Source organism: Neolamprologus multifasciatus, chromosome 10 (assembly GCF_963576455.1).
Source record: "Neolamprologus multifasciatus chromosome 10, fNeoMul1.2, whole genome shotgun sequence".
NCBI lineage: Eukaryota > Metazoa > Chordata > Actinopteri > Cichliformes > Cichlidae > Neolamprologus > Neolamprologus multifasciatus.
The window spans coordinates 22440114-22461087 of record NC_140448.1 but is presented as its reverse complement, the minus strand read 5'-3'; the positions used below and the strand labels follow the sequence as shown (position 1 = coordinate 22461087).

Sequence of the window (20974 nt, the reverse complement as noted above, 5' to 3'; positions counted from 1 at the left end):
TAAACATTACCATCAGCTTACATGGTCAGCTGATGGGAATCTTGACATGTATTGTTCAAAACAATGTCAGCAGAGAACAAAGAGTCATCCGCCTTAGAAACTGTACAGGTAGAGTCATGACATTTTATTTTATCTGAATATCTTTTAATATATATATATTTTTGGTTTGTGTATTTTGTTGTAGCTATTTGGTATATGTGTGTGCTTTGATTTATTTTACAAAAAAAAAGAAAGAAAATGATCTTGCAACTCCATGGATAGCTTGCATTTTTAGTTTATAGAAGTTTACAGTATTATGCACCAAATTCAAGTATGCATCTTGGGCTTGAGGTCGTGTAGCCCTCTAAACAAGAGTGCATTATCTCAGTTCCTTATTAATGTTGTTTTTTATATCTTCTAGATACAGTTTCTCACCTCTCTGTTGTGAATGTGGTTGTGGTGACAAGCATTTCCATTCTACTTCTGGTTTTGGCCCTATTTCTTGGTATGAAATGTTTCAATAAGACAACTAACCCCATCACCGTTAATGAAGGTAAAATATACATGTTCACTTAATGTTCTTGTCTTTATAAACTAGTATAAAAACCTGGACAGTTTTCTTGACATTTCTGAAAACAATAATAATTAATACAAATATTTGGAAAAAACTAGTAATTGGAAATTGTGCATTTATGTATTGGGAATATGTACCTTATTTTACCATTCTGTATAATGTAAAAAACAACAAAACAATATTATAATTCTTTAACTATGCAGTTAAAATGTCTTTTTTTTTTTTTTTACTTATTTCAGTTGATGCAGAAGAGGAGGTAGTCTACTCAGATGTCAGAGTGAAGCAACAAACAAAGAAAACAACAACCACTTCACTTCAAAATGCAAATTAATTTTCTAATGAAACATGAGAAAATGAAATTACATATATTTTCTCTGTACATAGCAAATGCTTAAGGTTAAACCCTGGCTTCTCTCCTTTCCATGCAAAATATCGCTGGGTGAAATACTAACCCCAAGTTGCTCTGTGATGCATCGTAGTATGAATCTTGTGAATGAAAAGTGCTGTGTGTGAATGAGGCAACTTGTATAAAGTGATGTGATAGAGTAGAAAAGTGCTATATAAGAACCAGTACATTTATCTTGTTTTTGTTTATTGGGTTTTTTTTTGTTTTGTTTTGTTTTGTTTTTTTTGTTTGTTTGTTTTTTTACTATTTTGCCCTATCTACAATAGAAATGTCTTTTTTTTTAAAAAACAAAACAAAACAAAAACAAAAACAAAAAAACAATGTGTCCACAGTAAAGTGAATGAATAAATAAATAACACCGGACATTTTTTCTGTTTTTTGTAACAAAAACTTTCTGCTTTATATTTGTATATATACACAGGGGACGCAGTGCTAATGGAAGTTCATTCACTTACACCTTTCTACACATATATCCATGCATGTTTTTGCATTAACCAGGGTTTCTATAAATATAACAACAGAGGTTGTGCACACTGCACAAGCAAGATATGGCAGGAAACAAGTGACACTTGAATTCTGTGGTTACTGCAGAACATGTTTCTGAACATGAAAGGATGGCACTGCAATGTGTTTTTTTAATTCAAAATTGAAATTTAAACACAAAATGATTATCGGTTGTTCCTGTCAGAGAACAGTGTATTTAAAACGAGATACAAAAGGGCAAGTCAGACAGAGATCACCATGACTGCAACACCCATATATGTCCTGTCTGCTCAAATCCAGATAAATGCAATCAAATCGATTCGGCAACGTTTCATAATACAGATGAACAATGACTCAAAACATATAGTCAATGCAACCCAGGCCCTTATTAAGGCAACGAAGTAGAATATGCTTGTATAGCCAAGTCAGTCACCTGACCTTAACCCAGTTGAGCATACATGTCACTTGTTGATGATGAAACTTCAGAAAGAAAGGCCCACAAACAAACAGCAACTGAAAGCAGCTGCAGGAAAGACCAGGCAGAGCGTTAAAAACAAGGGAACCGAGCATCTGGTGACGTCCATGAGTTCAAGACTTCAGGCAGTCATTGCCAGCAAAGAGTTTTCAGCAAGTATCAGAAATTAACTTTTTTTTTTCAATTCAATTCAATTCAATTTTATTTATATAGCGCCAAATCACAACAAAAGTTGCCTCAAGGCGCTTCATAGATACAGAGAAAAACCCAACAATCATATGACCCCCTATGAGCAAGCACTTTGGCAACAGTGGGAAGGAAAAACTCCCTTTTAACAGGAAGAAACCTCCGGCAAAACCAGGCTCAGGGAGGGGCGGCCATCTGCTGCGACCGGTTGGAGTGAGAGAAGGAAAACATGATAAAAGACATGCTGTGGAAGAGAGACAAAGGTTAATAACAGATATGATTCAATGCAGAGAGGTCTATTAATACATAGTGAGTGAGAAAGGTGACTGGAAAGGAAAAACTCAATGCATCATGGGAATCCCCCGGCAGCCTACGTCTATTGCGGCATAACTAAGGGAGGATTCAGGGTCACCTGGTCCAGCCCTAACTATATGCTTTAGCAAAAAGGAAAGTTTTAAGCCTAATCTTAAAAGTAGAGATAGTGTCTGTCTCCCGAATCCAAACTGGAAGCTGGTTCCACAGAAGAGGGGCCTGAAAACTGAAGGCTCTCCCTCCCATTCTACTTTTAAATACTCTAGGAACAACAAGTAGGCCTGCAGAGCGAGAGTGAAGTGCTCTAATGGGGTGATATGGTACTACAAGGTCATTAAGATAAGATGGGGCCTGATTATTTAAGACCTTGTATGTGAGGAGCAGGATTTTGAATTCAATTCTGGATTTAGCAGGAAGCCAATGAAGGGAAGCCAAAACAGGAGAAATATGCTCTCTCTTTCTAGTCCCTGTCAGTACTCTTGCTGCAGCATTTTGGATTAGCTGAAGGCTTTTCAGTGAGTTTTTTGGATATCCTGATAATAATGAATTGCAGTAGTCCAGCCTGGAAGTAATAAATGCATGAATCATGCATTTATTACTTAATGCAGTTGACATAATGCAGTTACTTAATTTTTGCAGTTGCTTTTGAGGCCCTGAAATGAAGACATTGTGTTAAAAAATGCTTTAGTTCCTAATTTTTATGCAATATTTTTATTGCATCTGTAATGAGAGCTTGAACTTTGTAAAAAAAAAAAAAGAAGAAGAAAAAGAAGAAAAAGTTAAAAGGTAAAATCTTATTCTTAACTGAAAAGACCTGTGATTGTTCAGCGTGTGCTTCAGCTGTTAAACTGATAGGCCAAGAAATGAATTAACTGGATCAGTTTGTTAAAAATCTCCTTGCACAGTTGTCACTACAGGGTTCTGTATCTAGTTATAATGAGTTTTTTTTTTTCAAGTCATGTATTTTCAGTGCATACAGCTTTTTGCCTGCACCTTAGAGTCTCAGTATTGTATGTAATAACCTGCAACTTGTGAATAAGGATGATTGTTTTCCTTTACTTATATTAGTTTCTGTTTAGTGGTTCTGTCATATTCTGGAACAATCTGTAAACTTTAGTAGTAAATGTAAAAACAGTTTGAGAAGTTTGAGCTGCAAGAAATGCAGGGATCAGCACTCACCTCATGAATCCAGTGTTATGTACAAATAACCGGAAGCAATAAAATAAAATGGAAATCCTCATAAATCCAGTGTTATGTACAAATAACCGGAAGCAATAAAATAAAATGGAAATTAATAATTTACTAGCTGACATGACATCAAAGCACTGAAAACACATGAAAACTCCTCAGTTACAGCTTCTTTCAACAGACTGTCTGTTAATATTAACCCTGGGATGAAGCATTACAGGCTCACCACCAGGTGGCGCCAGTACCAGTGATTTTAGCCACCAGCTGCCTAGTATGCTCAAGTGTTAGTAGCATACATACAAAGCAGACTTACATGGAGAGACTACACATGTATGCTGTAAGTACATGTTTATGTCATTTTTTAGTCTAAGTATAGTGTAGCTTTGTAAAAACTGGACTCTTATTGTTAATGCAACAACTGCTAGCTCAGTTTATGCTTCAGCTATCAAACACATATACCAAGTGACAGAAATGAGCTAACTGGTAGGTTCAGCACCTATCTGGCAGCCAGCGTGATGCACCTGAAACTGATAGTAAAACCTTACAGCAGTGTGTTGCAGATAATTTGATTCTATCCGTGTAAGACAGACAGAAAAAAATAGACTTTTTAACTAGTTTTTTTTTTTTTTTTTTTTAACTCAATCTTGTAGAGTGAGAGGATGGCTGAGGAATGGAGAATTGCACTGGTACCGTTTATTAATAAATCTAGTAATGTACAGAAGTGGATGAGCCATACCATGATGATAAAGGAAAGTTTTGCAGCTAGGTTAATAAGAGAGAAAATGACTAGTGAGCAACAGTTAAGCGTAATGCCAAGAAAGAGCACTACAGATACAGTTTGCATTCAGGGAGTTGATGTAAAAGTATAGAGACGATCAGAAGGAGCTTCACTGTGTCTTTGTGAAATAATTTCCCAAAAAGTATAAACAACTCTAACTACACTAACATTATTCTATTACTTTTATACCAGATCATTTAACTAACCTTAATATATTATAATCAGATCTCTCTCCTTGCAGTTTATATGATATTGTACCCCTGTCTTTCTCACTCTGTGTGGGTGTGCTAGTAGATTTTCTTTGTATTTTTAAACATAAACTTCAATCAGTCAGTGAATCTGCAACAAATTTAAAATGGAAAGAGCTGTGGTTTTAACCTAACATAGTTTTAGCATCCCACATTAGGGTGTCAACCGATACTTGCTGTAGACCATGTTGATGAGTTCACATTGCAGGACGTGAGAAGAAAATCCCTTTAAAGGCATATAGTGCTTCATTGGTATGTTTACAGAGATTCAGAGAAGCATGCAGTATCGAAGTCAGTCTATCCATCCATCCATCCATCTTCATCCGCTTTATCCGGGGCCGGGTCGCGGGGGCAGCAGCCTAAGCAAAGAGGCCCAGACCTCCCTCTCCCCAGCCACCTCCTCCAGCTCATCCGGGGGAACACCAAGGCGTTCCCAGGCCAGCCGAGAGATATAATCTCTCCAGCGTGTCCTGGGTCTGCCCCGGGGCCTCCTCCCGGTGGGACATGCCTGGAACACCTCACCCAGGAGGCGCCCAGGGGGCATCCTTACCAGATGCCCAAACCACCTCAGCTGGCTCCTTTCGATGTGGAGCAGCAGCGGCTCTACTCTGAGCCCCTCCCGGATGGCCGAACTTCTCACCCTATCTCTAAGGGAGATGCCAGCCACCCTTCGGAGGAAGCTCATTTCCGCCGCTTGTATCCGCGATCTCGTCCTTTCGGTCACTACCCACAGCTCGTGGCCATAGGTGAGGGTAGGGACGTAGATCGACCGGTAAATTGAGAGCTTCGCTTTTACACTCAGCTCCCTCTTCACCACGACGGACCGGTGCAGCGTCTGCATTACTGCAGCTGCAGCCCCAATCCGTCTGTCGATCTCCGGCTCCCTTCTCCCATCACTCGCGAACAAGACCCCGAGATACTTGAACTCCTCCACTTGGGGCAGGACCTCATCCCCGACCCGGAGTGGGCACTCCACCCTTTTCCGGCTGAGAACCATGGCCTCAGATTTGGAGGTGCTGATCCTCATTCCCGCTGCTTCACACTCGGCTGCGAACCGCTCCAGTGCGAGCTGGAGGCCCTCACCCGATGAAGCCAACAGAACCACATCATCCGCAAAGATCAGAGATGAGATCCTGAGGCCACCAAAGCGAAAGCCCTCCGCCACTTGGCTGCGCCTAGAAATCCTGTCCATAAAAATTATGAACAGAACCGGTGACAAAGGGCAGCCCTGGCGGAGCCCATCACCCACCGGGAACAAGTCCGACTTATTGCCGGCAATGCGAACCAAGCTCTTGCAACGGTTGTATAGGGATCGAATGGCCCGTAGCAATGGGCCAGACACCCCATACTCCCGCAACACCTCCCACAGGACACCCCGAGGGACACGGTCGAATGCCTTCTCCAAGTCCACAAAACACATGTAGACTGGTTGGGCAAACTCCCATGCACCCTCAAGTATCCTCGAGAGGATAAAGAGCTGGTCCAGTGTTCCGCGACCAGGACGAAAACCGCATTGTTCCTCCTGCATCAGAGGTTCGACTAGCGGACGAACTCTCCTTTCCAGCACCCTGGCATAGACTTTCCCGGGGAGGCTGAGAAGTGTGATCCCCCTGTAGTTGGAACACACCCTCCGGTCCCCCTTCTTAAAGATGGGGACCACCACCCCGGTCTGCCAATCCACGGGTACTGCCCCTGATCTCCACGCAACATTGCAGAGGCGTGTCAGCCAGGACAGCCCTACAACGTCCAGAGCCTTCAGGAACTCGGGGCGGACCTCATCAACACCAGGGGCTCTACCACCAAGGAGTTGTTTAACTGCCTCAGTGACCTCGCCCCCAGAAATTGGCGGGTCATTCCCCTCATCCCCAGACTCTGCTTCCTCCTTGGAAGACGCGTCAGTGGGATTAAGGAGGTCCTCGAAGTATTCCTTCCACCGCCTGACAATTTTCTCAGTCGACGTCAGCAGCGCTCCGCCAGCACTATACACAGTGCAGGTAGAGCACCGCTTTCCCCTCCTGAGACGCCTGACGGTTTGCCAGAACCTCTTCGAGGCAGTCCGAAAGTCTTTTTCCATGGCCTCTCCGAACTCCTCCCACACCCGAGTTTTTGCTTCAGCCACTGCCCGAGCTGCATTCCGCTTGGCCTGTTGATACCTGTCAGCTGCCTCCGGAGTCCCACAGGCTAACCATGCCCGATAGGACTCCTTCTTCAGCCTGGTGGCTCCCTTCACCTCTGGTGTCCACCATTTGGTTCGGGGATTACCACCACGGCAGGCACCAACCACCTTGCGGCCGCAGCTCAATGCAGCAGCTTCGGCAATGGAGGCGCTGAACATGGTCCATTCGGACTCAATGTCCCCCGCCTCCCTCGGAATGCTGTTGAAGCTCTGCCGGAGGTGTGCGTTGAAGATCTCGCGGACTGGGGCCTCTGCTAGTCGTTCCCAGCACACCCTCACTACGCGTTTAGGTGCACCAGGTCTGTCCAGCGTCCTCCCCCGCCACCTGATCCAACTCACCACCAGGTGGTGATCAGTTGACAGCTCAGCCCCTCTCTTTACCCGAGTGTCCAGAACATATGGTCGCAGGTCTGGTGATACGATTACAAAATCGATCATCGACCTACGGCCTAGAGCGTCCTGGTGCCACGTGCACTTATGGACACTCTTATGTTCGAACAAGGTGTTCATTATGGCCAAACTGTGATTAGCACAGAAGTCCAATAACAAAGCACCGCTCGGGTTCAGATCAGGGAGGCCGTTCCTCCCAATCACGCCCCTCCAGGTCTCGCTGTCGTTACCCACCTGAGCGTTGAAGTCTCCCAGCAGGACAACAGAGTCTCCAGGCGGAGCACCTTCCAGCACCCCCCCCCCAGGGACTCTAAGAAGGCTGGGTACTCCGAACTGCCACTCGGCGCATAAGCGCAGATGACAGTCAAGACCCGTTCCCCGACCCTAAGGCGCAGGGAACAAACCCTCTCGTCCACCGGGAAAAACCCCAACGTACCGGCAGCAAGCCGAGGGGATATTAGAATACCCACCCCAGCCCGCCGCCTCTCACCAGGGGCAACTCCAGACTGAGACAGAGTCCAGCCCCTCTCCAGGAGACTGGTTCCAGAGCCCAAGCCGTGCGTAGAGGTGAGCCCGACTATATCTAGCCGGTACCTCTCAACCTCACGCACTAACTCAGGCTCCTTCCCCACCAGAGAGGTGACATTCCATGTCCCTATTGCCAGTCTTGGCAGCCGGGGGTCAGTCCGCCAGGGCCTCCGCTCCTGGCCGCCACCCGGCACACAATGCACCCGACCCCTATGGCGCCTCCTGCGGGTGGTGGGCCTGCGGGAGGATGGGCCCATGTCTCCTCTTCGGGCTGTGCCCGGCCGGGCCCCATGGACTAAGGCCCGGCCACCAGACGCTCGCCCTCGGGCACCCTCCCCGGGCCTGGCTCCAGGGCGGGGCCCCGGTAACCCTATCCCGGGCAGGGTAAACTGTTCCCTCGGTGTTTTTTTCATAGGGGTCTTCTGAAGTCAGTCTAGTGAGAATATAATATGGGATTATCTGGGACATATTCCATGATTTTCCATGATTTAAAGGAACCCTCAATGCTGTCTTTTTGCATATATTTTAAAGCACACTTTAAAGCATTCTCTTCTGTTACCAACAGTTTAACCTTGAGATGATTTTCTGGGCTACACTTAGTAACTGTAAGTAAAGTTACTCTTTTTAAATTCCATCCATATAGCAGCTCAAAAATGCTTGATATTAAGAACATGAGAAATAAAGTGTCTGAATAGCATCAAAAGTAATACTCTAATTTGTCTAATTACTATATTTACATGTTTGTATAAGTAAAGACAAGTATGATGAGACACTAAATACTTGAGTAAGACTAACATGACTTTAAATACATGCTTACTTATTTCTGTCCAAACCACAAGACAAAAACAGCAGCCCAAAGCCCGTCATACCTGCCGCTACAGAGAAGAACTCCAGGTGCTGGTAAGTAACGCTAAACGTAATTTTCATTGGTGAAATTACTGTACTATAAAAACAATTTTAAAAAGATCCATTGATTATGATTGTAAAAAATACTAGATAACACAAGACAAAATGTTATGAAACCCTTTTGATTGGTCACCATAGCTTTGGTGTCCACAGTTCAAACAATATGTCATAAATCTTTTGACCAGAACTACAAAATTGAAGCTTAAAGTAGCAATTTGAAAACAGACTAAGATTTTAAAAGTAGTAATATTTTGTTCGATAGGATAGCCCTAATATGGTGTTCAAGAAAAGAAATGTGGCCTCTACCAGCAAGCACAGAAAAAAACAAAGTAAAGAATAAAAATGTTTTTCTAAGCTAGATATTTATAATTATCAGCCACATAACAATTAATATAACAATTAAAATTATAGTTGTTGACTTATTAAAATAATGGGAAGTTTTATACTGTGGGTATCTGACATACAGGTACAACACACACATATGCACACAGAACTTTAACTAAACGTTGTACTGTTGTACCGCTGGGTATTTACAGTTAGCACTTGATGCTAAACATGTCATGTTGTTCTTATCCTTCTGTTTTGTAACTACATATTTGCTAAATTACTTTATGTCATGGAAATGTTTCAGGAAGATCTTTGATGAACATGTCAACTATATCTCTAATTTGGATATTTGCATTTTTAATTATCCAGTTCTCATAATCATGTTCATGTGCATTCTTGTCTTGGTGCATGCAAATAAAAAGTGCACAAACAAAAGCAAGAAGCAGCATTGTTGATTAATGTCAGAGAATGACTCCTGTTAATTCATAATGGGCTAACATGAACACCCATTGAATCTGACATAAAGCTTGGTAACTGCTCTCACGGGATTAGATTGTAGCACAGGTCATTGGTGAATGCAAGATACTGAACCCCGAGTTTCTCCTATTGTGTTTGTCAGAGTTGGAATGTGTGTGCAACTGTAAGATAGTAAGATCGAAAAATTGTGTGTATGAGACATGTTGTAAAGTTCTTTGAGTGCTCAAGTGGAAAAGTGCTATATAAAAACAAGTTTATTTAATATCTACATTGAGTCTAGTGCTCTGGTTGTGCTGAAGGCAAATCATGTCTTCCTCGATTTTCTTCATGAAAGGGAAAAAAGACCAGAAATATACCATCCAGGTGCCAGTGGTGAATTCACATGCCAAAGAGTAAGAAGTGATCTTCTTTTAAATGTGGTGAGTGACTGTTGTCATGGCGACATTAGTTAAAAAGCACGCAAATGTCTAGTATGTCAATAGTTGTTGCATTATTTTCCAAAGTAAGAATAGTTTCTATTTATCCATTATGTAGCTAATCCACACGTTTGATAGTACATTACACATGCAAAATAATCTGATTCTGTCCAAACAGAAGATGATTTTGATCTACATGATCATCGCAGCTCCAGCAATGACCGCTGTGGGACAAGGTACACTTCAACTATTAAACAGTATGTAGAAGAACAAAATAAATCTACAATGTTAAGTCATTATTAACCTCCTAAGAACTCTTTCATGGCATGCGTTTTTAATTTCTCTTTGCTATTTGGGCTGATTGGGACCTGATGAATGTAAAAATAAAGAATTACCAGATTTTTATTTTTTTGACAAAAACGAGATCCACATATGAGGACATTCGTTTTAAATTTTAATAATTCAGTGGCAATATACTGTCCTCGTAAGTGGATATCAGGCCCTTGTAGAGTAAAATTCAGTTTTTTGGTCTAGACAACCCAAATGTTGAATGATGTCCACATATGTGGACCAGGTCCTATGACGTTAAAGCATTTAAATGTTTTGTCTGATGAGAGAACATTTCTCTTTGATATAGTGCTGTACAACATTACATCAGATAACAGTGTCATTAATACTATTACTCAAATTCCATACACATGGATTTTGTCAGTAACTATTAATCAGTTACATAGATACAAAGTTAATGGTTTTCTGTTTAGTACAAATAAATGATAGTTATTAATTTCCCTCTTTGTATACATTTGTTTATTTATTTTCTTACCAGGGTCTTCAGAATGCAATCTAACTGAACCTGGACCCCAGACGTGTTTTGGAGTTTTAGGAGAACCACTCGTTTTTTACCTACCTAACAAGCCACATATAAAGACAAGCTTGAAAAAGAGTACAGATAACATTTTAACCTTAATAAATGCTACATTAATTAGTCTCAATGAAAAATACAAGAATAGTACTACAGTCTCCACAAATGGAACATTTAAGCTCAACAAAACAATAAAAAATGACTCTGGAGAGTACAGCATGGAAACACACAGTTCTACTGACGGTGTGTTATTGCACACAGTTAACATCCATCTACATATACTCGGTAAGGCCAACAACTTATTGACTTATTGAATAACATCTGTGTAATAACAATGTACATGTCAAAATGCGGTTTAGAGCTAAAACTGGAAATTTAAAAAGCAGGTAGTTACATGAACAGTTTATAGATTGTATTTATTGTTGTTCTTATTGCTGGTTATATATTATAAGTGAGTTATCAGATTATTATTCATTTTGTGCACACATTTTATATATGTAAGCTATGAGTAAGCACTTACATAAACCCTGTATTGACATGGATTTAAACTCCTTAGAGTAGCAGTGAATGTCATATTGCAGTTGATACTGTGTCTATATGTGACTATGTGTTTGTTTTTTCAGCTCCTGTGTCAGAACCAGCTGTTACGCAGATGTGTTTATCACCAAAACAGATGACAGTCAGCTGTTTCTCTGAAGGAGATCAAGTAGAGTTCATTTTGTCTTTGGATGATAAGTTGTTGATACAGACTACAGCCAATGGTATAGAAAACCGCAACATTTCAAATGTTACCATCAACTTACCTGGTCAACTGATGGAAAACCTGACATGTGTTGCTCAAAATAATGTCAGCAGAAAACAAAATATCACCCACCTTACAAGCTGTACAGGTAATGTAAAATATATGTAATAGAAATTAACACGTTAAATGTATTGTAAAGCTAAAATATATCTTTGGATAGTCAAAGACGTTAATAACCAGTAACATTTTTCAGTAGCGTAGATCTGTTTTTAAAAGTTATCTATGCTGACAAAGTCTCCCAAAGATATTTTATTTTTTTGCAAAATTCAGTTTTTTAAAAACTAGAATAACTTAGCAGGTACCACTAAAAACAGAGTTTCTGAAGACATAGATGATAGTTTGCAGAGCTGGCAGTGGATGTTAAATTGCAATTTGTACTGCATACATATGTGACCACATGTTTGTCTTTCAGCTCCCGTGTCAAAACCAGCTGTATCTCAGATGTGTTTGTCACCAGAACAAAGGAAAGTCAGCTGCTCCTCTGAAGGAGATGACGTAGAGTTCATCTTTTTATTAGATGATAACTTGTTGATAAAAACCCAATCCAACATTTCAGAAAACCACAACATTTCAAATGTTACAATCAGCTTACATGATCAACTGCTGGGAAAGCTAATGTGTATTGTCCAAAACAATATAAGCAGACAACAAACCATCATCCACCTTATAAGATGTGCAGGTAATATAAAAAAAAATGTTCTACTTAGATATTCATTTATTTTATATTTTTAATTATTTTGTTTAGTTTATGTATTCATAGGCATTGTTCTAATTAAGTTATTTATATCAATCTTATAGGTCTATAGTGGCAAGTGGCTTGAGGCCATTATATCCCCATTATCTCAGTACATTATTCTTAATGTTTCAATTTCTAGGTAATATTTCTGACCACTGTGTTGTGACTGTGGCTGTGGTAGGAAGCATTGCCATTCTACTCATTCTGGCTGTGTTTCTTGGTATCTGGAAATTCCAAAAGACTGGCATTATGACTGTTAATGAAGGTAATATTTTAAATTAACTATATTGCTGCTATCAATTTTCTCTCAGTGAGTACCACACAGGAATGTATGCCAAATTGTTATAAAACCTTTACAGTAAGCACCATTATTTGTATTGCTTCTGTACTGGACCACAAGGGATTTTAAGTAAAATAATCAATATGTGATTGAAATGCTGCCTTTCACATTTAATTTAATGAGTTTTACAAAACATTTTTATTAAATGATTAGTAATTACAGTCACTTTCTCCTCACCTGTAAAAGGCTGATGGGTTATTGTTGTCATCCTGACAAGCGGTGGGCAGGTGGGTTTATCAATGTGATAACTCGAGAATAAAGCAATGTAGGAGTTTCAAATTGATATCTTTCGTGTATCTACAAAAAAAATCACAACTTTTGAGAACAAAGTGACGTGGGATTTTGAAAGTTAGAACATAGGTCTATCTACCTTGACGCTGAGGGTACCACTGGCCAGTGGAGGTTTTTTTTTTTTTTCCAGTCTCTCGTTTTCAGAAGATTAAAATTTACAAGAAAGCTAAAATGATTTAAAGTGTAAGGATCAGTTTTATACTTCAGTCTTGCAGTAAGACTGCCTTCAACCCATAAACATTACCATGGTATTTTCTTTCCTTGTGATGCCATTTGCCCATAAAATTGCTTTCACCTAATCATACAGTGTGGTATGCTTGAGCTCATGAGCGATTTCACTCCTTTTCCATACTTTCCTCCTCCCTTCTGATACAAGTTAATATTGGTTTCATATGTCCAGAAAATTTCTTTCAGAAATGTGCCGGCTCTTTTTAGATCAAATCTCACCTTACTCTGCTTGAGTGTAACCAGTGGTTTTCAGCTTGTTATGAACTTGTTATGTTATTTATTTCCACTCAGGAAGGTTGATTCCTGAATGGTCTTGATTGTAGACCTTGACCGTGATACAATCATCTCTTTATGTCCTTGACTTCTTTAGATATTGTCGAGCTCATGAGGTGTTGTGTAGGTAGTGTTAGGGATCATATGTGGATAGATGGTAGTGGCAAAAAGGATGAAAATAACTGGAGTAAATATATACACTATATTGCCAAAACTATTTACTCACTCATCCGCATAATGGAAATTAGGTGTTCCAGTCACTTCCATGATCACGTGTTCATGTGTTCTTTGGAGTGACACATCACAGATGTGATCAAGGTGGGGGTCAGAGAATATCTCTTGGATAGAAGAAGAATGGTGTATTTGAGATGGCAACTGCAGCTCAACCTTGTACGTTTTTAAGAATGTAGAAAGTGGTTTGGCCACTCCTAAATGTTTTGCCATCTCTCTGGATTATTTTTGTCTTTTTTCCTCTTAATGATGGCCTCCCTTACTTATACTGACATCTATTTGAGCATTTTATTTAAAATTACATCAAAAAGCTATAAAATACAAATTTAGAGCCTTTTTATGACTTTAGATATGATGTCTGCTTCATTTTTCCGGAAATAAAAAGGAAACAGAACCTGGTCATGATCCTACTTTTCCATTCATTGTGTAATTAATTGATTAGAGGCTTTGTAATTAATCTTGATTAATCGCATTTAATCGCACAAGAAAGTGTTTTTTCATTTAAAGGGGTTTTATTAGGCAATAGAATCAAATAAAGACATGGACATTAATATTGTAAACTCCCTCTCTTTTAATTTCTGGAAAGAAGAAATAGGGTTTAAACTGCATTTGAATTCAAAACAGAGAAACAAAAAATAATATCCCTGGCCAAAATTGGGCAGACTTAAAAAGAAAGTGCTATTTTAAGTGCTTTACGTACATTTTCAAAGTGGTATTGTCTTTAAATAATAATAATAATGATGATAAAAATTTCAACATAAATTTCAACTTCTTAAAAAAATAAGGTAGAAACATGTGACCTGCAAATGAGAACAGTCTCTCACATAGGACAGAAGTGGCAGGATACTTGTGGGCCAGGACAGACAGCTGTGGGTGGGTCCCTGCTTGACTGGACCACCACTGCAGCAGGCAGTCTTTCTGTCGCTGATGGTGGATTCTGCTCTGTACAGACTCAGGGCCCTGTTACTCAGGGCTTCTTCATCTGAATCAGAGTCTGAAGACAATGAAGAGAGGAGGAGGCACCTTGTCTTTGCTGGCTCCTTTGTGGTGGCATCTTTACACTATTCCTGCAGCAGGGTCTCAAGGCTGGTTCAAACCTCTTCTTGCTCTCCCCTCGCAACACACTTGAAATCCTTAAAGCGTGGGTCAAGCACAGTAGCTATCTTGAGCCACTGATGGTTGAGTGTAGCTACACGTTGGGATAGGTCCTTTGTGAAGGCAGTCTTAAATTTCACCATGTAGTTTGAGTCATAATTGGAGACCTCCATGGTGTGATGCAGGTGGCAGAAAGCAGGTAAAACCACTGAACATGAGACATATGTCTCACCTCCAAGAAGCTCAGTCACAAATGTGTAGTAGACAGCTCAAGAAAGTAATTATTAATCTACACAATAACTGTTAACTATGTATCTTTTTGAAGAAACAGTAACAATAAGTTAAAAAATAGTTTTATTTACCTGCATGGCTCAAGGACAGTCGCCAGCTTTTGGAGGTTTACCAGCTCTGATGGAGTTAAAATCACTAGCTTGTGTTTTTGCTTGTCCAAAGCAGCAAAAAAAGCCTCTTGATTTTTTAGTAGGCAATAAACCATATCCACTGTTGAATTCCACTGTGTGAAAACATCCTGTATGAGTGACTCTCTCTGTTGCCCCAGTCTTGTTTGCTCCTGGTGTAGTTCCTCCACATTAGCAGGGCTGTCTGTAATGCATCTAATTTTGTTTGATTTTCAGTGTCATGAAGCTGTTGAATTTTACTTGAAATAGTCTTCAAGTAAAAGTAGCTGGAAAGTTAGATCACCTGACGCTAACTGTAGCACATTTTCTAACCCCTTATCTTCTACCACTGATCATGGTCTACAGTCCAGAGCAATCCATTTTGTGAGAGAACTTGTAAGTTTGTCCGATGTTGACTTACATTTTTTTCCTGAAGCCAGTCATTTCATCAAGTTAAGGCTGTCGACACAATTGTTGGTACTCAAACTGACACTGCTGGAGCTAGCAGCTCCCACAGTTTCTGTGCTCGCTGCAACATATTTTGCATTTAGATGGTACCATAAGGTTGAAGTGCTTCAGTGGTATCCAAACTCCTTTTTGCACAGTTTGCACAAAACCACGCTTTTTTCAAGGCTTCCGTCAGGTAGTCTTTTGAAATGAAATTTGCCTCCGATCAGTCCTAGCAACACGCTTTCTTCTGATTCTTTGTAGCTCTGATGTGTGCATCAGTGTAATTGTTATACCAGAAAATCCAACATTGATAAAAGTTCCCCTTTGCTTGGAATGCAAAGTGTGATTAAATGCGTTTTCCCCCTTTTTTTCTAATTAATTGCAATTATCTCGTTAAATTGCTACCCCCAATAATTATCCAATTTTGGGCCTAATGCCTTAAATTAAAGGTAATTAAAACTAAAGTCTTTATTTCAATCACAGTTTTCTGTTTGATTTAAAATCCACTGTGGTGATGTACAGAGCCAAAGCTACAAATATTGTGTCATTGTGAATGTTTGTGAAAACCTTCTTGCTACAAGTTTTTGATGTACAATATTAATCTCCTATGATTATACAAGACACAGATTTCTCTTTCTACTTCTTTCAGATGATGCTGAAGAGGATGTTGTCTACTCAGATGTTAGACTGAAGCAGGATGGAACAGAAACAAGAGAAACACCACCTATTTCAAATCAAGATGAAAGTTAATGTTGACTTTTGGTCAAGTAGCTAATAAAACTATGCCAGTTTAGCAGTTCCAGCTGTGCAGTTAATGTAAAGGTAAACATATTTTACAAGTACTCACTGGATTACTTTAATTTTGAAGAAAACATAAAGGGATAAAAAAGGAATTTAGAAGGCATTTAATATAATGAGATATTAAATTAGATTAAATACTTAATATTAAATACTTAATACTTAATATTTGAACTACATTTTATTTGACATAATTTAAATAAACTACAACAACCCTGTAAAAGTTCCAACCAACATTTTACATTTAACCTTGGAGATTGAATAAAAGGCTTTGGTCAGTGATGGTGCTTTCCTTGTGTTCTGTTTAGCAGACGTGGGCTGTGCCTTTTGTTTGAGATAAAAACACAGTGAAGCATCCTGGTTACTTTTTTCTGTGTTGTCATGACATTAAAACCACAAACTATATCCTGTATTCACTGAGCTGCTAAACCTCTAAACCATGTGACATTACCTAAGCTGCACAGACGTCATCGAGAAAGGAAAACTGTATAATGCATAAAACACTGGCTTGTTTGTTCTCAGCTGTTGATCATAGTAGAGACTTAAGAGATATGAAATGAAATGAAAAGAAGGTTTTAATTTTTTGGAAGACGTTTTACCTCTCATCAGGTGGAAAGTCCCAGTTATCTAACCCCTAGTAGGGGCTGTCCCTTAGGAGGTGATCATTGACCCACTATTAATCATCTGCGACATGACATTAGCCATAATGTGTAAAAAGGCGTGGGCCATTACTACCAAAGGTTTTGGATGAAACCACTGTAAGACCTTTACCCTATCATGTGACCTATTGAGGGATCTCAGGACTGCGTTGTGGGTAGCTGACAGTTGGTGTCGTAAGCCGCTCACTCTGTTCAAAGGTGGTCGTTCACAAAGGACATAGATGGTCTCTTTTGCTCCTCTTTCAAACCAACCATCTATCTTTTCAGTCCAAAATGTGAACATTGGCATCCCTGAAAGAGTGACTTTATCCTTTAGGTGCAGATGTACAGCTGAGTCTTGTCCTGTCGAGGAGGCTCTTTTATGTTGTGTCACGTATTTGTCGAGTGGCTATGCGGTTTCTCCAATGTAGAGCTTTCTGCACTGCACAGTGTATGCTTTGTTGCTCGGCTTGTGTTTTGGATGACTGAGAACCAACAGAGACATCAAGCAACAATACAAAAACATGAAGGGCACAAACTCCCCTGCAGGCAGTTCTTCTAAGTAGTATTTTAATATAGTTTATATTGTGTAAGGTGACATCAATCCATCAATAATTTATGTTATATGCTTAACATGTGTGAAAAAGTCAGTAAGTGGACTTTGTGAGACACGTATAACTGTGTGCGTTTGGTCGGCAACCTGGTGATGCAATTAAAATTCATTGTCTTTTCAAATGCAATGATAATAAATGCTTTGAAGCTTGTTGACCAACATTTAGATTTCCAATAATATTTGTACAATAGTACAATAAAATCTGTGCTCTCCTCATGTTTTACACGAATCTGTTTTAAAGTGTTACATTTATTCTCTGTATGTATCTCAATCATACAAACCATTAAGTTTAAGCCAAGCATAATGTAGAAAGGGACAACGCTATAATAACCCTTACATTAAACAAGAGTCTGTGTTTTCCTTTACGTGTATTAGTTGGTATTTAGTGATAATTCTGTGATGATCTAATAAAAGCTGTAACCTTTAGTAGAAAATATAAAAACGCATACTATCAGCACTCATCACATGGTGGAGCCAAAGTTTTTACAGTTAACTAAAAGCAATAAAATGCAGAGCATGTGATCTGCAAGATCTTGTGAAATTCACTCAGATTTAAAAGTGTGCCATGATTTGTAAATGTGGAGACAAATCTGTAACTATGTGCACAGAAATGGGTGATTTTCTGAAGCTGCTGAGAAAAAAGACAAGCCATCAGTTGCAGCTGTCACATTTTACATGTGATTTTTGTTTCACTCCTGTGGTAGCAAATGTTTATACATAAATGTGTGTGAACAGACTTTTCTCTATCTTTTGACATAAAACCTGAGATGAAGATCACAGGTTCGTGCTGTCTCCCACGCAGTACTTCAGAACATATGTTAGTGTGGCTTTAGCAGAGACACTAAAAAAAGAAAGAGTTGTGACTTTAATCTAATGTGGTTTTCACACCAGGCTGTTAACTGATACTTCCTTTTGCTTCTTTTCACAAACTTTTGTGATGCAGACTATATTGACAAATGTACATTGCAGGACATAAAAAAGCAAAATAAACAGTTGACATTAATCCTGTGATGAAGAGCACAGGTTCAGGCTGTCTGCCATGCTGTTCTTCAGTATATATCACCAGGTCCTGGCAGTAACAGTAACTTAAGCCTATTTTAAGACATCCGCTACCCAGTGCAGTTGGTGTCAGGCAGACACAGACAGACATGCTACATAGGATAAATCACATGGTATTCAATTTTTAGGTGTGTTCATAAGTATCCAGTGGTATATCTTTGTTTAAAAAACAAACAAACAAATAAAAAGTCCTCAAAATAATATTCTTAACACAACTGGAACAGGAGCGTCTGGATTCAGTTTCTAGCAGTCAGCTATAGTGATAGATAGTCTAAGGAGCTTGGAAAGAAAAGCTTCTGGACTTCTGTAAGTTGCTTGAAGACGTTTCACCTCGCATTCGAGAAGCTTCTTCAGTTCTAAGGTCAAATAGTGGAGAGTCCCAGATAAATGCAATAGTAACAGAATGTGACTACACCACATTTACATTCCTTGTCTTACTTCTTTCAGATGTTGCTGCAGATAACATTTTTAACTCTTAACTTGTATACAAAGAAAACATCACTCAAGTCACAGGAAAACTTTAATTTAGTTTTTGCGCAAAACATTATATCTGACCTGAACTTAGCTGAAACTCTACAATGATGATTCCTATCAAAGTAAGACATCTGCAATTGATGTTACTTTCTTATTACATGAAGAGGTATTCTTCATGTAATAAGAAAGGTATTGCCTTCTTTTCTCTGGGCTCATCTTCATTCACCTTTTTTAAGCATACTGACATATATCAAATAAACAACAGCAACAATATTGACAATATTGTAAAAGTCCTAATCAAAATTTTACCCCCGGGGATTAAACAAAGCCTTTTTTCAATAGTATTGGTGCTTTGCTTACATTGTGTTTTGTTGAGAAGATGTGAGCTGTGCCTCAAGCATCATAGCTGGTCTTCACTGTGTTGATTGTCACAACCTTAGAAACCACAAGGTCGTGTGGTCACTGAGCTGCTAAACTGCTAAACAACTGCTGCCGTTGCACAGAGGTCAGTGTGCAACTACAGTATCGGTACCATGCATAACAATGGCTTGTTTGTTCACTATTACGAATCATAGTAGATGATCCATAATAGTAAATGCTCACATATTCTTATCAAGCAACAATACAAAAAACATGAAGGGCACATGAGGCAGCTTGTAATTACTTTACACATTAGCCTGTTTCATTGTGGAAATAGCTCTAATTAACCAGGTGACATTTTAAAATATTTTATGTGACACAAATGCAGCAGTAATAAGAATGTTTGTTGATATGTATAAAAAAGACATTTGAAAAGTGGCATTTGTCATCATGTCCCATTTTATAATAAAGTATAATAAAGATTTTGTTTTCCTCATGCTGTGTTTGTCTGTTTTACCATAAAAAAACATTACAACAAAAGCAAGCATAAGAGATAAACAGAATAATGCTGCCTTTTCCTTAATACACAAGTAGATTTTTTCGTCTTCTTCTTTTTTTTTAACATTTTCTTTATTTGTATTACTTTATTACTATCAATTTCTCTGTGTCAATATGTCGACATCTATAATGTTGGATAGTACAGGGAAAGAACAATTTGAGACAAGATGAAGCTTGATTTGCATTTAATGCAGTGATCAGCACTGACCACATGATGGGGCCAAAGGCATTTCTATTAACTAACAGTGTGAAAGTTTCATATTAGATACAAACAGTAATTATCAACTGACAGTGTGATTTACATTTGCCTATTTTTTCCATCTTTAGTGCAACATGGCCTTAAGTACATTTTGGTAAAGTGTGCTTTTCCTGTATAAAAATAGATATTCCAGTTGATAACTAATTCTTTAAAGACTTAAATGGCATCAACCATCAGTGACAGCTCTTCATGTCAGTTTTTGTTTATCAGTGGAATAAAAAATTACCACATTTCCTTTCACTGTATATATCACTGTATATACCATTACATTGAAAACATATGGCTTGGGAATAATTGGGTTACAACTGTAGCAGTCAAATGAGGTGGCCTTGATTTGGAGAATGACTCCATTTACTTTTGTCTGACTGCCTGCTGCTCCCACATCTCCACCTTTTATCTTCTGTTCAGAATCAAGATTTTATTGTATAGGCCTGGCAGGCAGCCAGATGTGAGGGGGGGGGGACACAGACTGAGCATTAATATACAGGACTAACCCACATTCAGGATATGAGGTGACAAAAAGTAACAGTTAAAAGTAATGGTGATTAAGAGTAACAATGTTACTAAAGGCTTTACTTTTTTTTAGTAACGAGTAATCTAACTAATTACTATTTCTATTGTTAAAACGCTGTTAACATTACTAACAAGAAAATATGGTGC

General features: G+C 39.1%; 2 protein-coding genes across 2 annotated transcripts in view; both read left to right on the top strand.

The window, feature by feature from the left end:
• Positions 1-3910: 3910 nt before the first annotated feature.
• The window catches only part of LOC146510230 (uncharacterized), a 65565-nt gene continuing 48501 nt past the window's right edge, over positions 3911-20974 (top strand). The window contains exon 1 of the mRNA XM_085175168.1: positions 3911-3940. Within this exon, the coding sequence (XP_085031294.1) occupies positions 3917-3940 (24 nt within the window). The 5' untranslated portion in view covers positions 3911-3916. The remainder of the gene's footprint in view (positions 3941-20974) is intronic.
• Positions 8156-16635, top strand: LOC146510233 (uncharacterized). Its single transcript, XM_085175170.1, has 9 exons — positions 8156-8328; positions 8563-8623; positions 9768-9852; positions 10028-10085; positions 10676-10996; positions 11335-11601; positions 11926-12192; positions 12389-12514; positions 16205-16635. Exons 1-9 carry the CDS (start codon positions 8301-8303, stop codon positions 16303-16305), a joined length of 1314 nt encoding a protein of 437 aa, XP_085031296.1. The 5' UTR covers positions 8156-8300; the 3' UTR covers positions 16306-16635.